Source organism: Salvelinus alpinus, chromosome 22, assembly GCF_045679555.1.
Source record: "Salvelinus alpinus chromosome 22, SLU_Salpinus.1, whole genome shotgun sequence".
Lineage (NCBI taxonomy): Eukaryota > Metazoa > Chordata > Actinopteri > Salmoniformes > Salmonidae > Salvelinus > Salvelinus alpinus.
The window spans coordinates 24,297,641-24,314,892 of record NC_092107.1 but is presented as its reverse complement, the minus strand read 5'-3'; the positions used below and the strand labels follow the sequence as shown (position 1 = coordinate 24,314,892).

General features: G+C 40.7%; 1 protein-coding gene across 3 annotated transcripts; it reads right to left on the bottom strand.

Moving 5' to 3' along the window:
• Positions 1-65: 65 nt before the first annotated feature.
• On the bottom strand, positions 66-11,255 carry LOC139549299 (protein FAM118B-like). 3 transcript variants are annotated; one of them, XR_011669861.1, is made up of 9 exons: positions 10,898-11,255; positions 9,438-9,542; positions 8,931-9,234; positions 5,119-5,346; positions 1,765-1,893; positions 1,285-1,582; positions 886-948; positions 697-783; positions 66-586 (listed from the first exon to the last, which is right to left on the bottom strand). XR_011669861.1 is itself a non-coding variant. In XM_071359597.1 (8 exons), exons 1-8 carry the CDS (start codon positions 11,017-11,019, stop codon positions 770-772), a joined length of 1,263 nt encoding a protein of 420 aa, XP_071215698.1. In that variant the 5' UTR covers positions 11,020-11,255; the 3' UTR covers positions 66-769. The 3 variants fall into 3 exon arrangements, 2 of the variants coding, with proteins under 2 accessions (XP_071215698.1, XP_071215699.1); XM_071359597.1 differs by having other exon boundaries at positions 66-783; XM_071359598.1 differs by having other exon boundaries at positions 66-783; positions 8,931-9,183; positions 10,898-11,193.
• Between the last annotated feature and the right edge of the window lie 5,997 nt (positions 11,256-17,252).

Genomic DNA, 17,252 nt, shown 5'->3' with positions numbered 1-17,252 from the left:
TGCCAACCTTGGAACAAATGCTGATAGTGTGGTCTGGATCACAATGGAAAAGGAAGAGTCGGGTGTATGATACCAAAGTGTTTATATATATTTTTAAAAATAGCACTTAAATACCTACATTTCACAAAACATGCAGTATTAAAAATACAAAAGGCATAAAAAGAAACTGGGTGGATTGAATGCTGATTGGCATATCAGACCGTATACTTATTTTTACTGGTCTAATTATGTTGGTAAGTAGCTTCTAACAGCAATAAGGCAGGCACCTCAGGGGTTTGTGGCAAAAGGCTGTATCTTGGCGCTGCATCAGAACAGCCCTTACGCTATATATTGGCTACATTTTCCCCACGCCTGCTTCTCTTCAGAAACTATCACATCTAGGTCCACTGGACTGACTCTCCAGCCATCATTCAGGACAGGATTCATTTCCAAATTATGTGCGAGAAACCAGTCCTTATGTCATCCCTACTTCACACATCTATTTCCGTTAGGCCTACATTTACATTAAGTTGCCAGGTTGGACAGCTGCTTTCAGTTTACTTTCCTGTTAGCTCCTTGGCTGGATCTTTCCCTTTGTCATGACAATCTAGTACAGAAGAAAATAAAAACAATAAGCGGGTGACTAGAGCAGTAACATGGTCTCTTCTGGCCCATATTTGCAATGGAGGAGTTGTAGTAGATCCAATGAAACCAGACCTGAGTAGTAGACTGAACTCTATGAAGGAACGGTGGATGAAAAGGACTGATACTCCCACCTGTTTTGTGCCTGTCAAGAAGAATAGTCTGGGCAGAAAGAAGGTGAACAGGTAAAAGACCAAGGAGAACCAACAGCTGTATATTACCACGGACTGCCATGCATTAGGTAAGCCTGTACACAATCCTAACCTTGAAGGAGGCACTTCTGTGAATGAAAGCCATTCTGGGTTTCCTGTTCTTGGGAGGGAGATCCTATGAAAATCACAATGAAATCAACAAATTAACAATAAATAGTGAGGGCAAACAAAGGAGCTATTCATGTTTAAACACAGGAAAATGTGCAACTTGACTCACTAAAATATAATTCCTCAGTAGCATCACCGTAAGAGGAGATCCAAGCCCTAAATAGATAATTGTTTTATGACCTACAGTAACATATCACCAAATAAGTGATCTATTGTAGGAAGTGGATACTGTATGATTACTAAACATACAGTGAGAGAGTTTGAGTAATTTCACTGAAACTGGTAAGTTGTATGTGAAAAGGCTCTCCCCTTCCTATAAATTGTACCAGAGGGACTTCCTTACCCCAGCCGTTAGTGACGGTGTCGCGGTTGCAGATCTCGTTGGCCAGCCGCTCAAAATACTCGGGCAGGTCAGAATACTCATTGCCGTAGGAGATGACCTTGATGCCCTTGTCCAGCATGTTGTCCCGCAGCTTCTTGAACTCTCCAACGTCCTCGCGCCGCACCAGCATGAAGTGCTCCAGGTCCGACTTGTGTTTGACCGCCTCCAGGAACAGAGCCTGGAAGGTGGTGTCGTCCACCGTCCGCCCGCAGCCCAGGAACACAAACGACTTGGTCTCATACAGTTTCTGGATCTCCCTCTGTTGAACCAAGATAATTCAGTTTTCATTAAGACACTGACAGAATTTACTTTACTTAAATTTAACACAATGAGATGGGTCTTAAATTGGTTGAAAAATTATTATTTTTTAAACATTAGCAACTGCTAAGAGCTAAAACATTTCCAGGGTATCATTTAAAGGCTGCCTGTCTCAATGCTCACCATGACCTCCGTGTTCCTCAGTACATTCTGGTAGCCAGCAGGGTGCAGTACAATGCCACTGGGATTCGTGTAAACACCGTGAATGTGCAAAACGCTCAGACTTCTCTTCCCCTGAGCCCACTCCAGGACCTGCACATACACACATTTCACAGTCCATCGCACCAATACCTGTTCTCACTGGGTAGAGAGTAACAAAACTAATGTCAGACGGGATATTTGTTCTGATGGAGACAAAGCATAAATACCACACCTGAAGGGCATTATCACAGGTTTCTGATAAATACATAGACTCATGTCAATTATTTTAATGCTTCTACATAAATAACAATCAATGTTAGGTCCCTGCTAAGGAGAGAGTAGGAATAGTGTTTATAAGTTCTGCTTAAAGGAAAAATATATTTGTCATGTTAGTTCCTATTTCTGACATATTGATTAATCCATAAATGTTGACAACGGTTGGAGGACGTTTGAAAATTTGACCTCAATATATACTAACGACATAATAGTAGAGTACTACTTCTGTCAGAGACAAAATACTGTACTTTCACAGGTCAATACGTTGACCATTTTCTCTGGTGTAAGGACACCATATTAGAAGGGCAACAATATTAGAAGACATGTTGGGCTTTGAATCAAATACCTTCCCTTGAATTTGCCTTTAATACGCCTTCAACATGTTTTATGTGTAAGAGCATTCCCTGTGTTGTGAGCATAAACATTGTAGTATAGTTAAACTGTCATGACCTCAGTCTTTCATAGACAACTTCCCCGAACAGGGGTCCCTAATCATTTGAGTCAATCTACTTGCACACTCATCTTCTGCACATCTATCACTCCAGTGTTTAATTGCTATATTGTCATTATTTTGCCACTATGGCCTAATCATTGCCTTACCTCATTTGCACACACTGTATATAGACTTTTTATATTGTATTATTGACTGTTTGTTTATTCCATGTGCAACTGTGTTGTTGTTTGTGTCACACTGCTTTGCTTTATCTTGGCCAGGTCGCAGTTGTAAATGAGAACTTGTTCTCAACTAGCCTACCTGGTTCAATAAAGGTAAAAAAAAAAAAACTGCTCTGATGCCATCTTAAGGTCAAAGGGGACCAAAACCTATGTTCCAGTGTCCACACCACATGCCCAATTCTATAGATATGACAAATGTAAAACATTTATTAACATTTAAATGGCAATTGTTTTATAATTTAAACGTTACGAAAAAAATCATTAAATTAGGTGATGTAGATACAGTTGAAGTCGGAAGTTTACATACACTTAAGTTGGAGTCATTAAAACTAATTTTTCAACCCCTCCACTAATTTCTTGTTAGCAAACTATAGTTTTGGCAAGTCGGTTAGGACATCTACCTTGTGCATGACACAAGTAAATTTTCCAACAATTGTTAACAGGCAGATTATTTCACTGTATCACAATTCCAGTGGGTCAGAAGTTTACATACACTAAGTTGACTGTGCCTTTAAAAAGATTGGAAAATTCCAGAAAATTATGTCATGGCTTTAGAAGATTCTGATAGACTACTTGACATAATTTGAGCCAATTGGAGGTATACCTGTGGATGTATTTCAAGGCCTACCTTCAAACTCAGTTCCTCTTTGCTTGACATCATGAGAAAAATCAAAAGAAATCAGCCAAGACCTCAGATAAAAAAATTGTTGACCTCCACAAGTCTGGTTCATCCTTGGGAGCAATTTCCAAACGCATGAAGGTACCACGTTCATCTGTACAAACAATAGTACGCAAGTATAAACACCATGGGACCACGCAGCTGTCATACCGCTCAGGAAGGAGACGCGTTCTGTCTCCTAGAGATGAACGTACTTAGGTGCGAAAAGTGAAAATCAATCCCAGAACAACAACAAAAGACCTTGTGAAGATGCTGGAGGAAACCGGTACAAAAGTATCTATATCCACAGTAAAACGAGTCCTGTATCGACATAACCTGAAAGGCCGCTCAGCAAGGAAGAAGCCACTGCTCCAAAACCGCCATAAAAAAGCCAGACTACGCTTTGCAACTGCACATGGGGACAAAGATAGTACTGTTTGGAGAAATGTCCTCTGGTCTGATGAAACAAAATTAGAACTGTTTGGCCATAATGACCAGTGTTATGTTTGGAGGAAAAAGGGGGAGGCTTGCAAGCCGAAGAACGCAATCCCAACCGTGAAGCACGGGGGTGGCAGCATCATGTTGTGGAGGGGCTTTGCTGCAGGAGGGACTGGTGCACTTCACAAAATAGATGGCATCATGAGGAGGAAAATTGTGGATATATTGAAGCAACATCTCAAGACATCAGTCAGGAAGTTAAAGCTTGGTCGCAAATGGGTCTTCCAAATGGACAATAACACCAAGCATACTTCAAAAGTTGTGGCAAAATGGCTTAAGGACAACAAAGTCAAGGTATTGGAGTGGCCATCACAAAGCTCTGACCTCAATCCTATAGAACATTTGTGGGCAGAACTGAAAAAGTGTGTGCGAGCAAAGAGGCCTAGAAACCTGACTCAGTTACACCAGCTCTGTTAGGAGGAATGGGACAAAATTCATCCAACTTATTGTGGGAAGCTTGAGGCAGGCTACCAAAAACATTTGACCCAAGTTAAATAATTTAAAGGCAATGCTACCAAATACTAATTGAGTGCATGTAAACTTCTGACCCACTGGGAATGTGATGAAAGAAATAAAAGCTGAAATAAATCATTCTCTCTATTATTCTGACATTTCACATTCTTAAAATAAAGTGGTGATCCTAAATGACTCAAAACAGGGAATTTTTACACAGATTAAATGTCAGGAATTGTGAAAAACTGAGTTTTAATGTATTTGGCTATGGTGTATGTAAACTTCCGACTTCAGCTGTATGTTTGAGCGTATGCTCGCTAGGGGACAATGCAGTTCCATTGGCAAATAATTTGAAAGATGCATATCTCCTCCTACTAATGTTACAGCAATGTTGTGTTAGGTATTTGTTAAATGTTACATTTTTCCCCTTATGAGGATCGGAACCTGTTAGTTGTAGTTTTGTAATAGCTCCACTGTGATTTTAATTTCGTCCAAAAATGTAACTTTTTCAGTTAGGGATTTTCTTTAAATGATAACAATCCCAATTACATCATAGCGAAGTGGTGTGCTAGTGTAGCTTTAGAAACAGAGACTAGATCTGCACACATGACATACTGTAACAAAAATGTTCACGCAAATTCCCAATTGGCATCAATCCATGATGTGTTATTTCAATGAAAGTCAGTTATGCACACAATTTAGAATTTGGTCCTAAAGAGCACACAAGGCCATGACTACAGATATCTTTCCAAAGGGGAAAAGGGATATGTTGTTACCTTCTTCTCATCTGTGAGGTCCAGAGACTCCAGCTTCGATCCCTGGTGGGCTGCATAAATTTCCAGCAGGTTGTCAAAGTTGGTGGTGAGGACCAGCGCTCCACTCTCCATCAGCTGCAGTACGGAGCGGAGAAGGTGCTTCCCCGCATTCTCCATTTTACACTCCAGATCGTCAAACACCTCGTACAGGCAGTCCTTGAAGAAGGTGGACCGCACGTTGCCTGTTCTCTGCAATGATAGGGCAGGAACACAATGAATAGGGGTTAGTGGGTGTGTATTGCATTTCTGGGACCAGATTATACTGCTGGTACTTAACTACTAGGAGGGAGACATTTTATAAAAGCATTTTCAGTTTTTTAAAAGGTATAATAAAGCATTTATGACTGGTTGTGGTAGTCATGTAAATGAAAGGTGAAAATGTTTTTCGATCATTAGATGTGGCATGTAAACAGTTGCTATACACGGTAAACATTATGGCTATGGAGCAAAGAGTTGGTGGGCAGGATGTTTGAGTAGCCATGAGATTATGGCTGTCTGTAATGGATAAATCTCATTACCGAGAGCTACGCAAAACGCTCACACTACCTGGCAATGGCTGTAGGAAAACATAGAAGTGCTGGCCTGCTATGAATAGCACTGTCGAGGTGAGTTTAGCACAGCCAGCTGCCTGGCCGACTGCTGGACTGTAGAGATTAGAGATCTAGTGGGCTAATTAACTAATAACAGGATCCCTTTCCACAGGAAGGAAGGCATCATCACCAAGGGCAAGCATCTAGCTATCCACCCACCCTGCTGCTGACTTCTGCACTGAACAAATTCTCCTTTGTTTCAGGATTTATGTAACGACCAAATAAGGTATAGTACCATGCTCCGATCCTGATTTTGAGATTGATATAGCCTAGGATTCAACCCTAAAGTTGAGTTGTTTTCAACCAATCTAGTCCTAAACAGAGAAAGTTGTAATATAATTGCCAAGAGTATTTTGCCTAGGTCATTCAACGACAGCATGAAAGGATGTAGGTCACAAACATTAAGTCTAACCTTCAGATTAGGCTCATTAACCGACATTATGTGCCAAAACACAATCCTAATCCAGTTATTTACATTGTTTGGATTGCCCTCGTTGCAGCACCAATACCATTGGGTTAAACTGCTGTGTCCCACTCGGTATTTGATCCCTTCTTGAGACGCGGGACACTCCTCCTTGCAGAAGCCTTGGTTCTCTTCAGCGGTTCTGTGAACAAGCACCCACTGGTTGAATCAATGTTGTTTTAATGAAATTATGTTGAACCAATGTGGAATAGACGTTGAATTGACATCTGTGCCCGTTGGGCAACAATGTGACCAAAGACTAAAAAAGGCGAAGCGATGACAAATCTCTCCTTCTACACTCTACAAGAGTCCTCAAACTAAGAGAGTCCTATTTTCAAAGTGTTTCTTTGTCTTTAAATTCAGCATATTAAATTCTACAAGAATCTACAGTTGAAGTTGGAAGTTTACATACACCTTAGCCAAATACATTTAAATTCAGTTTCACAATTCCTGACAATTAATCAGAGTAAAAATTCCTTGTTTTAGGTCAGTTAGGATCACCACTTTATTTTACGAATGTGAAATGTCAGAATAATAGTAGAGAGAATGATTTATTTCAGCTTTTATTTCTTTCATCACACTCCCAGTGGGTCAGAAGTTTACATGCACTCAATTAGTATTTGGTAGCATTGCCTTTAAATTGTTTAACTTGGGTCAAATGTTTTGGGTAGGCTTCCTCAAGCTTCCCACAATAAGTTGGATGAATTTTGGCCCATTCCTCCTAACAGAGCTGGTGTAACTGAGTCAGGTTTCTAGGCCTCCTTGCTCGCACACGCTTTTTCAGTTTGCGATCAAGCTTTAACTTCCTGACTGATGTCTTGAGATGTTACTTCAATATATCCACATCATTTTCATCCCTCATGATGCTATCTATTTTGTGAAGTGCAGTCCCTCCTGCAGCAAAGCCCCTCCACAACATGATGCTGCCACCCCCGTGCTTCACGGTTGGGATTGCGTTCTTCGGCTTGCAAGCCTCCCCCTTTTTCCTCCAAACATAACACTGGTCATTATGGCCAAACAGTTCTAATTTTGTTTCATCAGACCAGAGGACATTTCTCCAAACAGTACTATCTTTGTCCCCATGTGCAGTTGCAAAGCGTAGTCTGGCTTTTTTATGGCGGTTTTGGAGCAGTGGCTTCTTCCTTGCTGAGCGGCCTTTCAGGTTATGTCGATACAGGACTCGTTTTACTGTGGATATAGATACTTTTGTACCTGTTTCCTCCAGGATCTTCACAAGGTCCTTTGCTGCTGTTCTGGGATTGATTTGCACTTTCGCACCAAAGTACATTCATCTCTAGGAGACAGAACATGTCTCCTTCCTGAGCGGTATGACAGCTGCGTGGTCCCATGGTGTTTATAGTTGCGTACTATTGTTTGTACAGATGAAAGTGGTACCTTCAGGTGTTTGGAAATTGCTCCCAAGGATGAACCACACTTGTGGAGGTCTACAATTTTTTTTCTGAGGTCTTGGCTGATTTCTTTTGATGTCAAGCAAAGAGGCACTAAGTTTGAAGGTAGGCCTTGAAATACATCCACAGGTACACCTCCAAATGACTCAAATAATGTTAAATAGCCTATCAGAAGCTTCTAAAGCCATTAAATAATTTTCTGGAATTTTCCAAGCTGTTTAAAGGCAATCAACTTAGTGTATGTAAACTTCTGACCCACTGGAATTGTGATACAGTGAATTATGTTCAGCTAAAGTTGCGTACCCCATACTGATAAGATGCTGAACATGTACAGACAGGCCTGTGGAGAACCATTGCTTGCTAAGTAAGAACAGAAAAATATTTGCCACAGGGTCCATGGCTGTGTAATCACCTGATAATCATGTCTCCTCTTGTGAGCTATTTAGTCTGGTGGGGCGCTCTGTTATTCTGAGGCTGAATGGAAACCTTGGCAGGGGCTGGTGTTCCCGGATTCACATTACTCCATGATTACAAAACATATTTTTTTACTAGGCAGCAGCACTCCCATTAAAACGTTAAAGCCCTCCCAAATCCATAGCCAACAGCAACGGGCCTGCATGATTGTGAACCGGAATAAAAACTATGGATAAACCCACAATGGGCTGTTTGTTCCCTTTGTGGCAACAGGCAGGCTGCTGAAACAGAGCATGTTTAAGCAATGTGAAAGATGCGATGAGACATGACTAACACTGAAGGCAGATGGTATTAAGACCTCATCAAGCAGTTATGGTTTGAGCCAACCTGGTATGACAGGGATATGGGCTGGTACGGAAATCCCTAAATGTTTTCCCCTTGAATTTCTCCATCATTTAGTCACGGTCCACTGGTTCGTTGACTTATTGAGAAATCAATGAGTGGTTGTTCACTGGGGGGGATTTCTTCATCTAGCGAATAAAATAACAGGCCTTAAAAGTGCCAGAACTGGTTGAGCCAACTTGTCAGTGGCTTTGAAAACAACGCAATGAACGATGAAGTGTTGTTGTTGTAATCTATCAGTGCTGTACTTTGGTTAGGGCATCACCTTTTACAAAGAACACAGGTTGAAAAACCTGAATCAAATGTTTTCGAATTTAGATATTATGCTGACTCCTTGCCACTGTCATTCCCACTAGGATTACAAATCCCAATACAGGAAAGTTTACAATGAACGACACTGGTGTGCCTCAACCAGCTGGAGACAGTGTATTGGCAGTGTCCTGTCCACGTCTGGCTGTCTGTGTGTGCAAAGGAGTGGGGGAAGGGAAGCCTTACCGGAGAGAGCTTCTGGATGAGGTCATGAGCCACGTGGACTAGGTTCTTGTCGTCCTTCAGGCTCTTCTGAAAACGCCGACTCTCCTCTTCCTCTAGGAGGTCAAAGTCGTTGGCCGCGTCCAACAAGGCCTGGATCAAACCCTTCCAGGAGCGCAACGCGGGGACCTGAGGGGCCACAGCTGAACTCACCCCTGTACCAATAACTAGGACCAGCTCGGAGGCCCGCTTGGTCTTCAGGCTGGGCAGCAGTTTCCTTTGGGGCAGGCAGAGATTGAGTGATGGTTCCATTGATGGTTCCCAAATCCTTAGACAACATGAAGGTTAAACAAATCATGGCAAGTTTACTTGTTGCTGTTTGAACTCAAACCTAGGCTGAAAAGATAAAGAATGGGTTTAGGAACAGGAACTAAGAGAAAAAGCTCCTGACCAGTGACATACCAATAATATTTTGGCACATAAACAGGAACTGAGTACTAAATATAGGCTACTCATATCAATTTTTGTTACCTGGGTTTCTTGGTGTTGGAGTCAACATCCTGAGGGTCAGCAGGAGCAGGCCGCTTCTCGGTTTTCACAGTCACAACAGAGGCCACAACAGAGGCCATTCGGCTCCTGTAAGACAACCATGAGAAATAATATACATACAATACCATCAAAGCAATAACTTAAGTGAAATGCAATCTGGAGTAACCACAGAGTCATGATCTCAGTTTATTGTATCATACATAGAACAGCACCTTTACAGGGCAGTGTGCCACTGTCCCCATTACTACCAAAGGCAGGGCATCAGATTCACCTTACACTAACTAGCCTTACATAGTGGAACATCCATGGGGCTAACCTTACACACCAGAGAAGATTTAATCACCAAGTACTGAGATGCCGAACTACGGGCAATTCCACGATAACAGAATTAGATTCAGATTTTTCACTTTAAAATGTATGCCAAACAAAAACTATTGATTTCAAAGTTTAACAAACCATACAACTCTATGTACAATGACTACCTTGAACAATTTACACAGTTAAAAAAAAACACTTACTGGAAAAACTGTGCAGATGCTAAATTTGGTAACAAAGCGGTAAAATCTCCCTCGGTTAAATTCTGTGTTACCAGACTTTGTATCTGCACAGTTATTCCTGTAAATGTGTTTTGTAAAAATTGTTAAAAGTAGTCCTCAAGTAGTGCAATGTTCTATGGTTTGTTAAACTTTGAAATCAGTTTTTTGTTTGGTGTGGCTTAATTTTGGGCTAATGGGTGGCACAGCGGTCTAAGGCACTGACTGCATCTCAGTGCTAGAGGCGTCACTACAGACCCTGGTTCGATTCCAAGCTGTATCACAACCGGTCGTGATTGGGAGTCCCATAGAACCGCGACCCAGCGTCATCCGAGTGAGGCTGTCGTTGTAATAATAATTTGTTCTTAACTGACTTGCCTAGTTAAATAAAAAATACAATTTGAAAGTGAAAAATCTCGGCGTAATCTATTAGCTAAATTATCTTCATATTGTATTACTTCCAAAGTCTGGCTTGAGGCCAATTTATTGTATCTTTATTGCAATAATAGTAGTCTTGGGGCTCAATAAGAACGATACTTTCCTCCTGGAGACAAAAACTTCACTCCAAGGAAAAACATTTTTTGGTGACGTGTTCATTCATGATGGCGAAATTTGAATCCCAAATTTCCGCATGACAACAATAAACTAAAGTCAGCTTAACTTTAGCTAACTGTACACAGTATACTTTGGCTATAACGTTACTGGCTAGCTGACTTTAGCTAGTTAAATTGGCTAGTTACTTACTAAGGACGGGAAGAACGCAGTCAGGAAGAATTGGCTGACGTTAGCTAACCAGTTGGCAAAAGCTCAATGTACTGTACAGACTAGCTAGAATGACGTTAAAGTTGGACTAAAACGGCGAAATATGACACATTGGCTAGTTAAATTCACACAAGTATTTACACTTACCCGGATAACTCCAAGTTGCTTTTTTGGTCAGAGGAAATATTCAACTTGCTAGCAGACGACCCGTTAACGTCAGCTGACTTGCAACTGCGAGTTAAAAATCCAGTACAGTCTACTACGGACATATCCTGCTTTAAAAGCAGGTATTTGAGATTGTTGTACTTGACATGGGGAAGTCGGAGTGCCTTTGTCTACTAGATGTTATTCTTAGCAAATCTATTTAGCTATCAAATTTTCTCAGTCGACTTCCCCTGTGTACACAACCTGTCGACTCATATGCAGCTGACTGTGTGTGTTGTGACAGAGTTGGACAAGGCAAGGGATGTGCTCAGCGCCCTACTGTAAATCCCACTGGCTCTCTACATTCTGGAAAGGGGTAAACAATGTTTTAACCCCACCTCCCCACTTACGATCAGCCCATTGTGATATTAGCTAGATCAGGGATCGGCAACTTTGATGAGGGTGGGGGTCACACAAAGAGGGGCCGCAGTGGCTCGCCGGTTTGCGTACCTACATCCATACCCACACATTGAGGAGCCGGCTCTAGCCTTTTGGGGGACATAAGTGAAATGTTTTATAGTTCATTTCCTGCAATTCTACTCATTTCGCCACCGGGTGTGGGGAAATGTTACAGTTTTAAACCAAGTTTGCTGCAATTCTACCCATTTAGCCATGGGGTAGAGAGAATATTTATCGATTTTATAGCTACATTCATGCAAATCTACTCATTTTGCCATTGGGTGGAGAGAAAATGTTGAAGATTTACTGATAATTTCCTGCAATTCTACACATTTTGCCATAGTGTATATCTGAGTGAGAATGTCTAACAAAATCAATGGGGCCCAGGTTGGTAATTAAACCATGATTACTACAAGTTTAGATAGCTGGCTAGACTAATTTACCAATCTAAAAAATGTTAACTGACGAGCTATTTGAGTGACTGTCAGTGATTGACATAAGAGACAAATTGCTGATGCAGCACAACCAAATTTCAAAATTGCCTTGTGTATTCTACTATTTTAACTCTCAACTAAAATATAAGTGATTTTTTTTGTTTTTGGAAATTCTTCCAAAGACAATTGTCAGTTGCCCATCCCTGAGTGAAATTCTCTGGATACAAAGTTCCAAAAAAGACTGACTGGAAGAAGATAACCTGATGGTTCAATTTGGCTTAGATGGCAAATGGGTGATAATGCAAGGTGAGGTGGTCTTCATATCTAATGCAGTTACGTAAGACACTGTTGAATGTGCTTGGACAAGGACTATCTATTTTAGAGCTAGACCAGTTGCCTAATTCCAGAACTTGAGACCTATCACTTTCACACTGTAACAATCTTCTTCGTCTGATGAAGAGTAGTCAGGATCGGACCAAAACGCAGCGTGGTACGTGTTCATGATATTTATTTGAACTCAGAACACTAAGACAAAATAAAAAAAAATAGACCAACACAAAACAGTTCTGTCTGGTGCAGACACAAAGACAGAAAACAACTACCCACAAAACCAACATGGAAAATGGCAACCTAAATAGGCTCCCCAATCAGAGACAACGAGAAACAGCTGTCTCTGATTGGGAACCAACTCAGGCCACCATAAACCTACAAACCCCTAGACAATCCAAAATCCCCATAGATAACAAAAACACTAGACAAGAAAAACCCTAGATAATACAAAAACGAAACAAATCACCCCTTGTCACACCCTGACCTAACCCCCAAAATAAAGAAAACAAATATAACTAAAGTCAGGGCGTGACACACACACAGTATGCAAATGACAAACTACTTATCTCAGAGTTGCAGCACAGTCCCCGCCCATGACCTATGACCATATGGTGTTGCATTGATTGCTGAGAGCTTGTAAAATTTTAGATATAATGCTACTCCGTGTCACTGGTAGTCAATTAGAGAGGGAGACCATGCTATTTACTCACAATACTGTTAAGAAGTTTTGTTGCCCACCATAAACTGTTCCCCGGACCTGCAATTGTGTGCATCTGTTATATTAAGCAAACCTAAGTTTACTACCACCACCCTGGAAACAGAGGCATGCATGTTGCTGAGATTTTGTACTCACACCATTCTGAAACTAGGAGACTGACCTATGTTGTACAGTAGTATTCTTGGAGTAATTCATTTGGACAGAGTCCATAAGAGAGCAAATGCATTTTTCTCTAATGGAAGAGGTTTCAGCTCTCTCAAAGGCTCATAGCCACAGCCTGAGAAAGGGCACAGAAAATGTATGACAGAAATAAAGGAGGCTCAGTATTACTGTGTATGAGGATGACAAGAGTGGCTTCAAATGTTCCCATTCTGGAGACGTGTGTTATCAAACAGTGTGGTAGACTCAGCTCCAGGCTTCTCTCAGGTTTTTGGTGAAAACCTGTGGCAGAGGCTAACAGCATGTAGCCTACAGTTTCCCATATCTGTTATCTGGTGCCTGCCTATCCTATCAGTCATCCTGAGAGAGCACACCTGGCTGTGGCTGTAACCAGCATGATAAACACCAACAGACCGACCATCAGTTGGGTTTCAGGGATGAGTTAAAATCATCAACCCTCTTGTCCTGTGAAAATGCATGGGAATAATTTTATGTTTTGACTTCAATAGCCTTTTAGCCCTTACCACAGTGCGTCTCCAGCTCTATTCCCTTCCATATATTACATAAATCGTTGATACATTTATGTGGGACTAATATTTATGACTGAGACAGATATAAAATGACACTTGAAAAGTACATGCTTGAGATCCGGGTAAACAAGAGGATTATTCAAGCAGTTGCACAAAAACAACATTGATGATGGCTCTTTGTGATGATGATTAGGCATACCATTCATGTAATGCATAAAAACAGGGTACCCAGGGTCCATTTTAGTTGAATATAAAATATCATACAATTCATTTATAACACATTTCTTATACATTTGTACATTCTATAATATTATTTTAAGTTATTCTTTTGTTTTTCCTAAAATGTATAATTCAACACGACGCCTACATGTTTAAACTTGCCTTTGTGACAGCTGAAAACATTTATTCACCATGAAAAATAAGATATTTCCACCCAACCTTTTTGTGAAATTCGGATAACAACCATATAATTTCCCTGTCTAAAACAATTCAATCAATGTAAATTTTACATAATATACTAATTTACCTAAAAAATATGGATGTGGTGGAAATGACAAGGTGTGGTAGTAATGACATCTATGTAAAAAATATATATAATTGGATCACCATTAGCTGTTCCAAATGCAGCAGCTACTCTTCCTGGGGTCCACACAAAACATGAAACATTACGTAATACAGAACATTAATAGACAAGAACAGCTCAAGGACAGAACTACATAAAATATTTTTAAAGGCACACGTAGCCTACATATCAATACATACACACAAACTGTCTAGGTCAAATAAGGGAGAGGCATTTTGCCGTGAGGTGTTGCTTTATCTGTTTTTGCTGTTCATTTGAGCAACATAATAGGAACGGAGTTCCATGCAATAATGGCTCTATATAATACTCTATGCTTTCTTGAATTTGTACTGGATTTAGGGACTGAAAAGACCCCTGGTGGCATGTCTGGTGGGGTAAGGTTGTGTGACAGAGCTGTGTGTAAATTGACTACAGAAACAATTTGGGATTTTCAACACATTAATGTTTCTTATAAAAAGAGTCCTCAACTCTTAGCCAAGAGAGACTGGCATGCATATTCTTTATATAAGCCCTCTGATTACAATGAAGAGCAAGACGTGCCGTTCTGTTCTGGGCCAGCTGCAGCTTAATTAGGTCTTTCCTTGCAGCCAATTCCTCCTTTGGCTACCTTTCCTTTCAGTTCTCTGCTGCCAATGACTGGAACGAATTGCAAAAATCACGCAAGCTGGAGACTCATATCTCCCTCACTAACTTTAAGCATCAGCTATCAGAGCAGCTTACAGATCATTCCACCTGTACATAGCCCATCCAACTACCTCATCCCTATATTGTTATTTATTTTATTTATATATATATATTTTTTTTTGCTCCTTTGCACCCCAGTATCTCTACTTGCACATTCATCTTCTGCACATCTATCACTCCAGTGTTTATTTGCGAAATTGTAATTATTTCGCCACTACGGCCTATTTATTGCCTTACCTCCCTAATCTTACAAAATAAACTCGATCACACAACTGGACAATAATCAAGAGAAGACAAAACTAGAGCCTGCAGAACTTGGTTTTTGGAGTGTGGTGTCAAAAATGCACAGAATCTCTTTATTAAAGACAGACCTCTCCCCATCTTTACAACCATTGAATCTATATGTTTTGACCATGACAGTTTGCAATCTAAAAGTAAAGCCAAGTTATTTAGTCGCCTCAACTTATTCAACAGCCACACTATTCAATACCAGATTCAGCAGAGGTCTAGAACTTTGGGAATGATTTGTACCAAATACAATACTCTTACTTTTAGAGAATTTCAGGGCCAGCCACCCATTCAAAAACAGACTGCAACTCTTTTTTAAGGGTTTTAGTGTCTTCATTAGCTGTAGTTGCTGATGCGTATATGATTGAATCATCAGCATACATGGACACACATGCTTTGTTTAATGCCAGTGGCAGGTCATTGAGCTGCCCTGCGGTACACCACACTTTACATGTTTCACATTAGAGAAGCATTCATGAAAGAAAACCCATTGAGTTCTATTAGATAGATAGCTCTGAATCCACGATATGGCAAAGGTTGAAAAGCCACAACACGAGGAGTGGGAGGCCCCGGTGCACAACTGAGCAAGAGGACAAGTACATTAGAGTGTCTAGTTTGAGAAACAGACGTCTCACAAGTCCTCAACTGGCAGCTTCATTAAATAGTACCCGCAAAACACCAGTCTCAACGTCAACAGTGAAGAGGTGACTCCGGGATGCTGGCCTTCTAGGCAGAGTTCCTCTGTCCAGTGTCTGTTTTCTATTGCCCATCTTAATCTTTTATTTTTATTGGCCAGTCTGGGATATGGCTTTTTCTTTGCAACTCTGCCTAGAAGGCCAGCATCCCGAAGTCACCGCTTGACTGTTGACGTTGAGACTGGTGTTTTGCGGGTACTATTTAATGAAGCTGCCAGTTGAGGACTTGTGAGACGTCTGTTTCTATAACTAGGCACTCTAATATACTTGTCCTCTTGCTCAGTTGTGCAACGGGGCATCCCGCTCCTCTTTCTATTCTGGTTAGAGCCAGTTTGCGCTGTTCTGTGAAGGGAGTAGTGCACAGCGTTGTACAAGATCTTCAGTTTCTTGGCAATTTCTCGCATGGAATAGCATTCATTTCTCAGAACAAGAATAGACTGACGAGTTTCAGAAGGAAGTTATTTGTTTCTGGCCATTTTGAGCCTGTAATCGAACCCACAAATGCTGATGCTCCAGATACTCAACTAGTCTAAAGAAGGCCAGTTTTATTGCTTCTTTAATCAGGACAACAGTTTTCAGCTTTGCTAACATAATTGCAAACGGGTTTTCTCATGATCAATTAGCCTTTTAAAATGATACACTGGGATTTAGCTAACACAACGTGCTATTGGATTACAGGAGTGATGGTTGCTGATAATGGGCCTCTGTACGCCTATGTAGATATTCCATTAAAAATCAGCCGTTTCCAGCTACAATAGTCATTTACAACATGAAAAATGTCTACACTGTATTTCTGATCAATTTCATGTTATTTTAATGAACAAAAAAATTGCTTTTCTTTCAAAAACAAAGACATTTCTAAGTGACCCAAACCTTTGAACGGTAGTTTATGTTTTTTCAACAACAGGTTATGATCAATAGCATCAAAGTGTGCACTGAAATCTAACAGTACAGCTCCCGCAATCTTCTTCTTATCATTTTCTGTCAACCAATCATCAGTTATTTGTGTCAGTGCAGTACATGTTGAGTGCCCTTCTCTATAAGCATGCTAAAAGTCTGTTGTTCATTTGTTTATGGAGAAATAGCATTGTATTTGGTCAAACACAATTTTTTCCAACAGTTTGCTAAGAGCTGGCAGCAAGCTGATAGGTCTGCTGTTAGAACCAGTAAAGGCCGCTTTACCGCTTTTGGGTAGCGGAATTACTTTGGCTTCCCTCCAGGCCTGAAGACAAATACTTTCCTCTAGGCTCAGATTAAAGATATGACAGAGTGGCTATAGAATCAGCTACCATCCTCAGTAGCTTTCCATCTAAGTTGTCAATGCCAGGTTTGTTATTATTGATTGATAACAATAATTTTTCCACCTCTCCCACCCTAACTTTACAAAATTTAAATGTGCAATGCTTTTCTTTCATTAATTGTTTTTCTATGCATGAATATGATGGCTCACTGTTCGTTGTTGGCATTTCCTGCCTAAG

Coding starts and splice junctions, on each gene's coding strand:
- LOC139549299 (XM_071359597.1), bottom strand. CDS start 11,019: ATGTCCGTAGTAGACTGTACTGGATTTTTAACTCGCAGTTGCAAGTCA. Junction 5,347..8,930: donor TCATCCAGAAGCTCTCTCCG/GTAAGGCTTCCC, acceptor CTATCATTGCAG/AGAACAGGCAACGTGCGGTC. Junction 949..1,284: donor CACCGTCACTAACGGCTGGG/GTAAGGAAGTCC, acceptor TGATTTTCATAG/GATCTCCCTCCCAAGAACAG.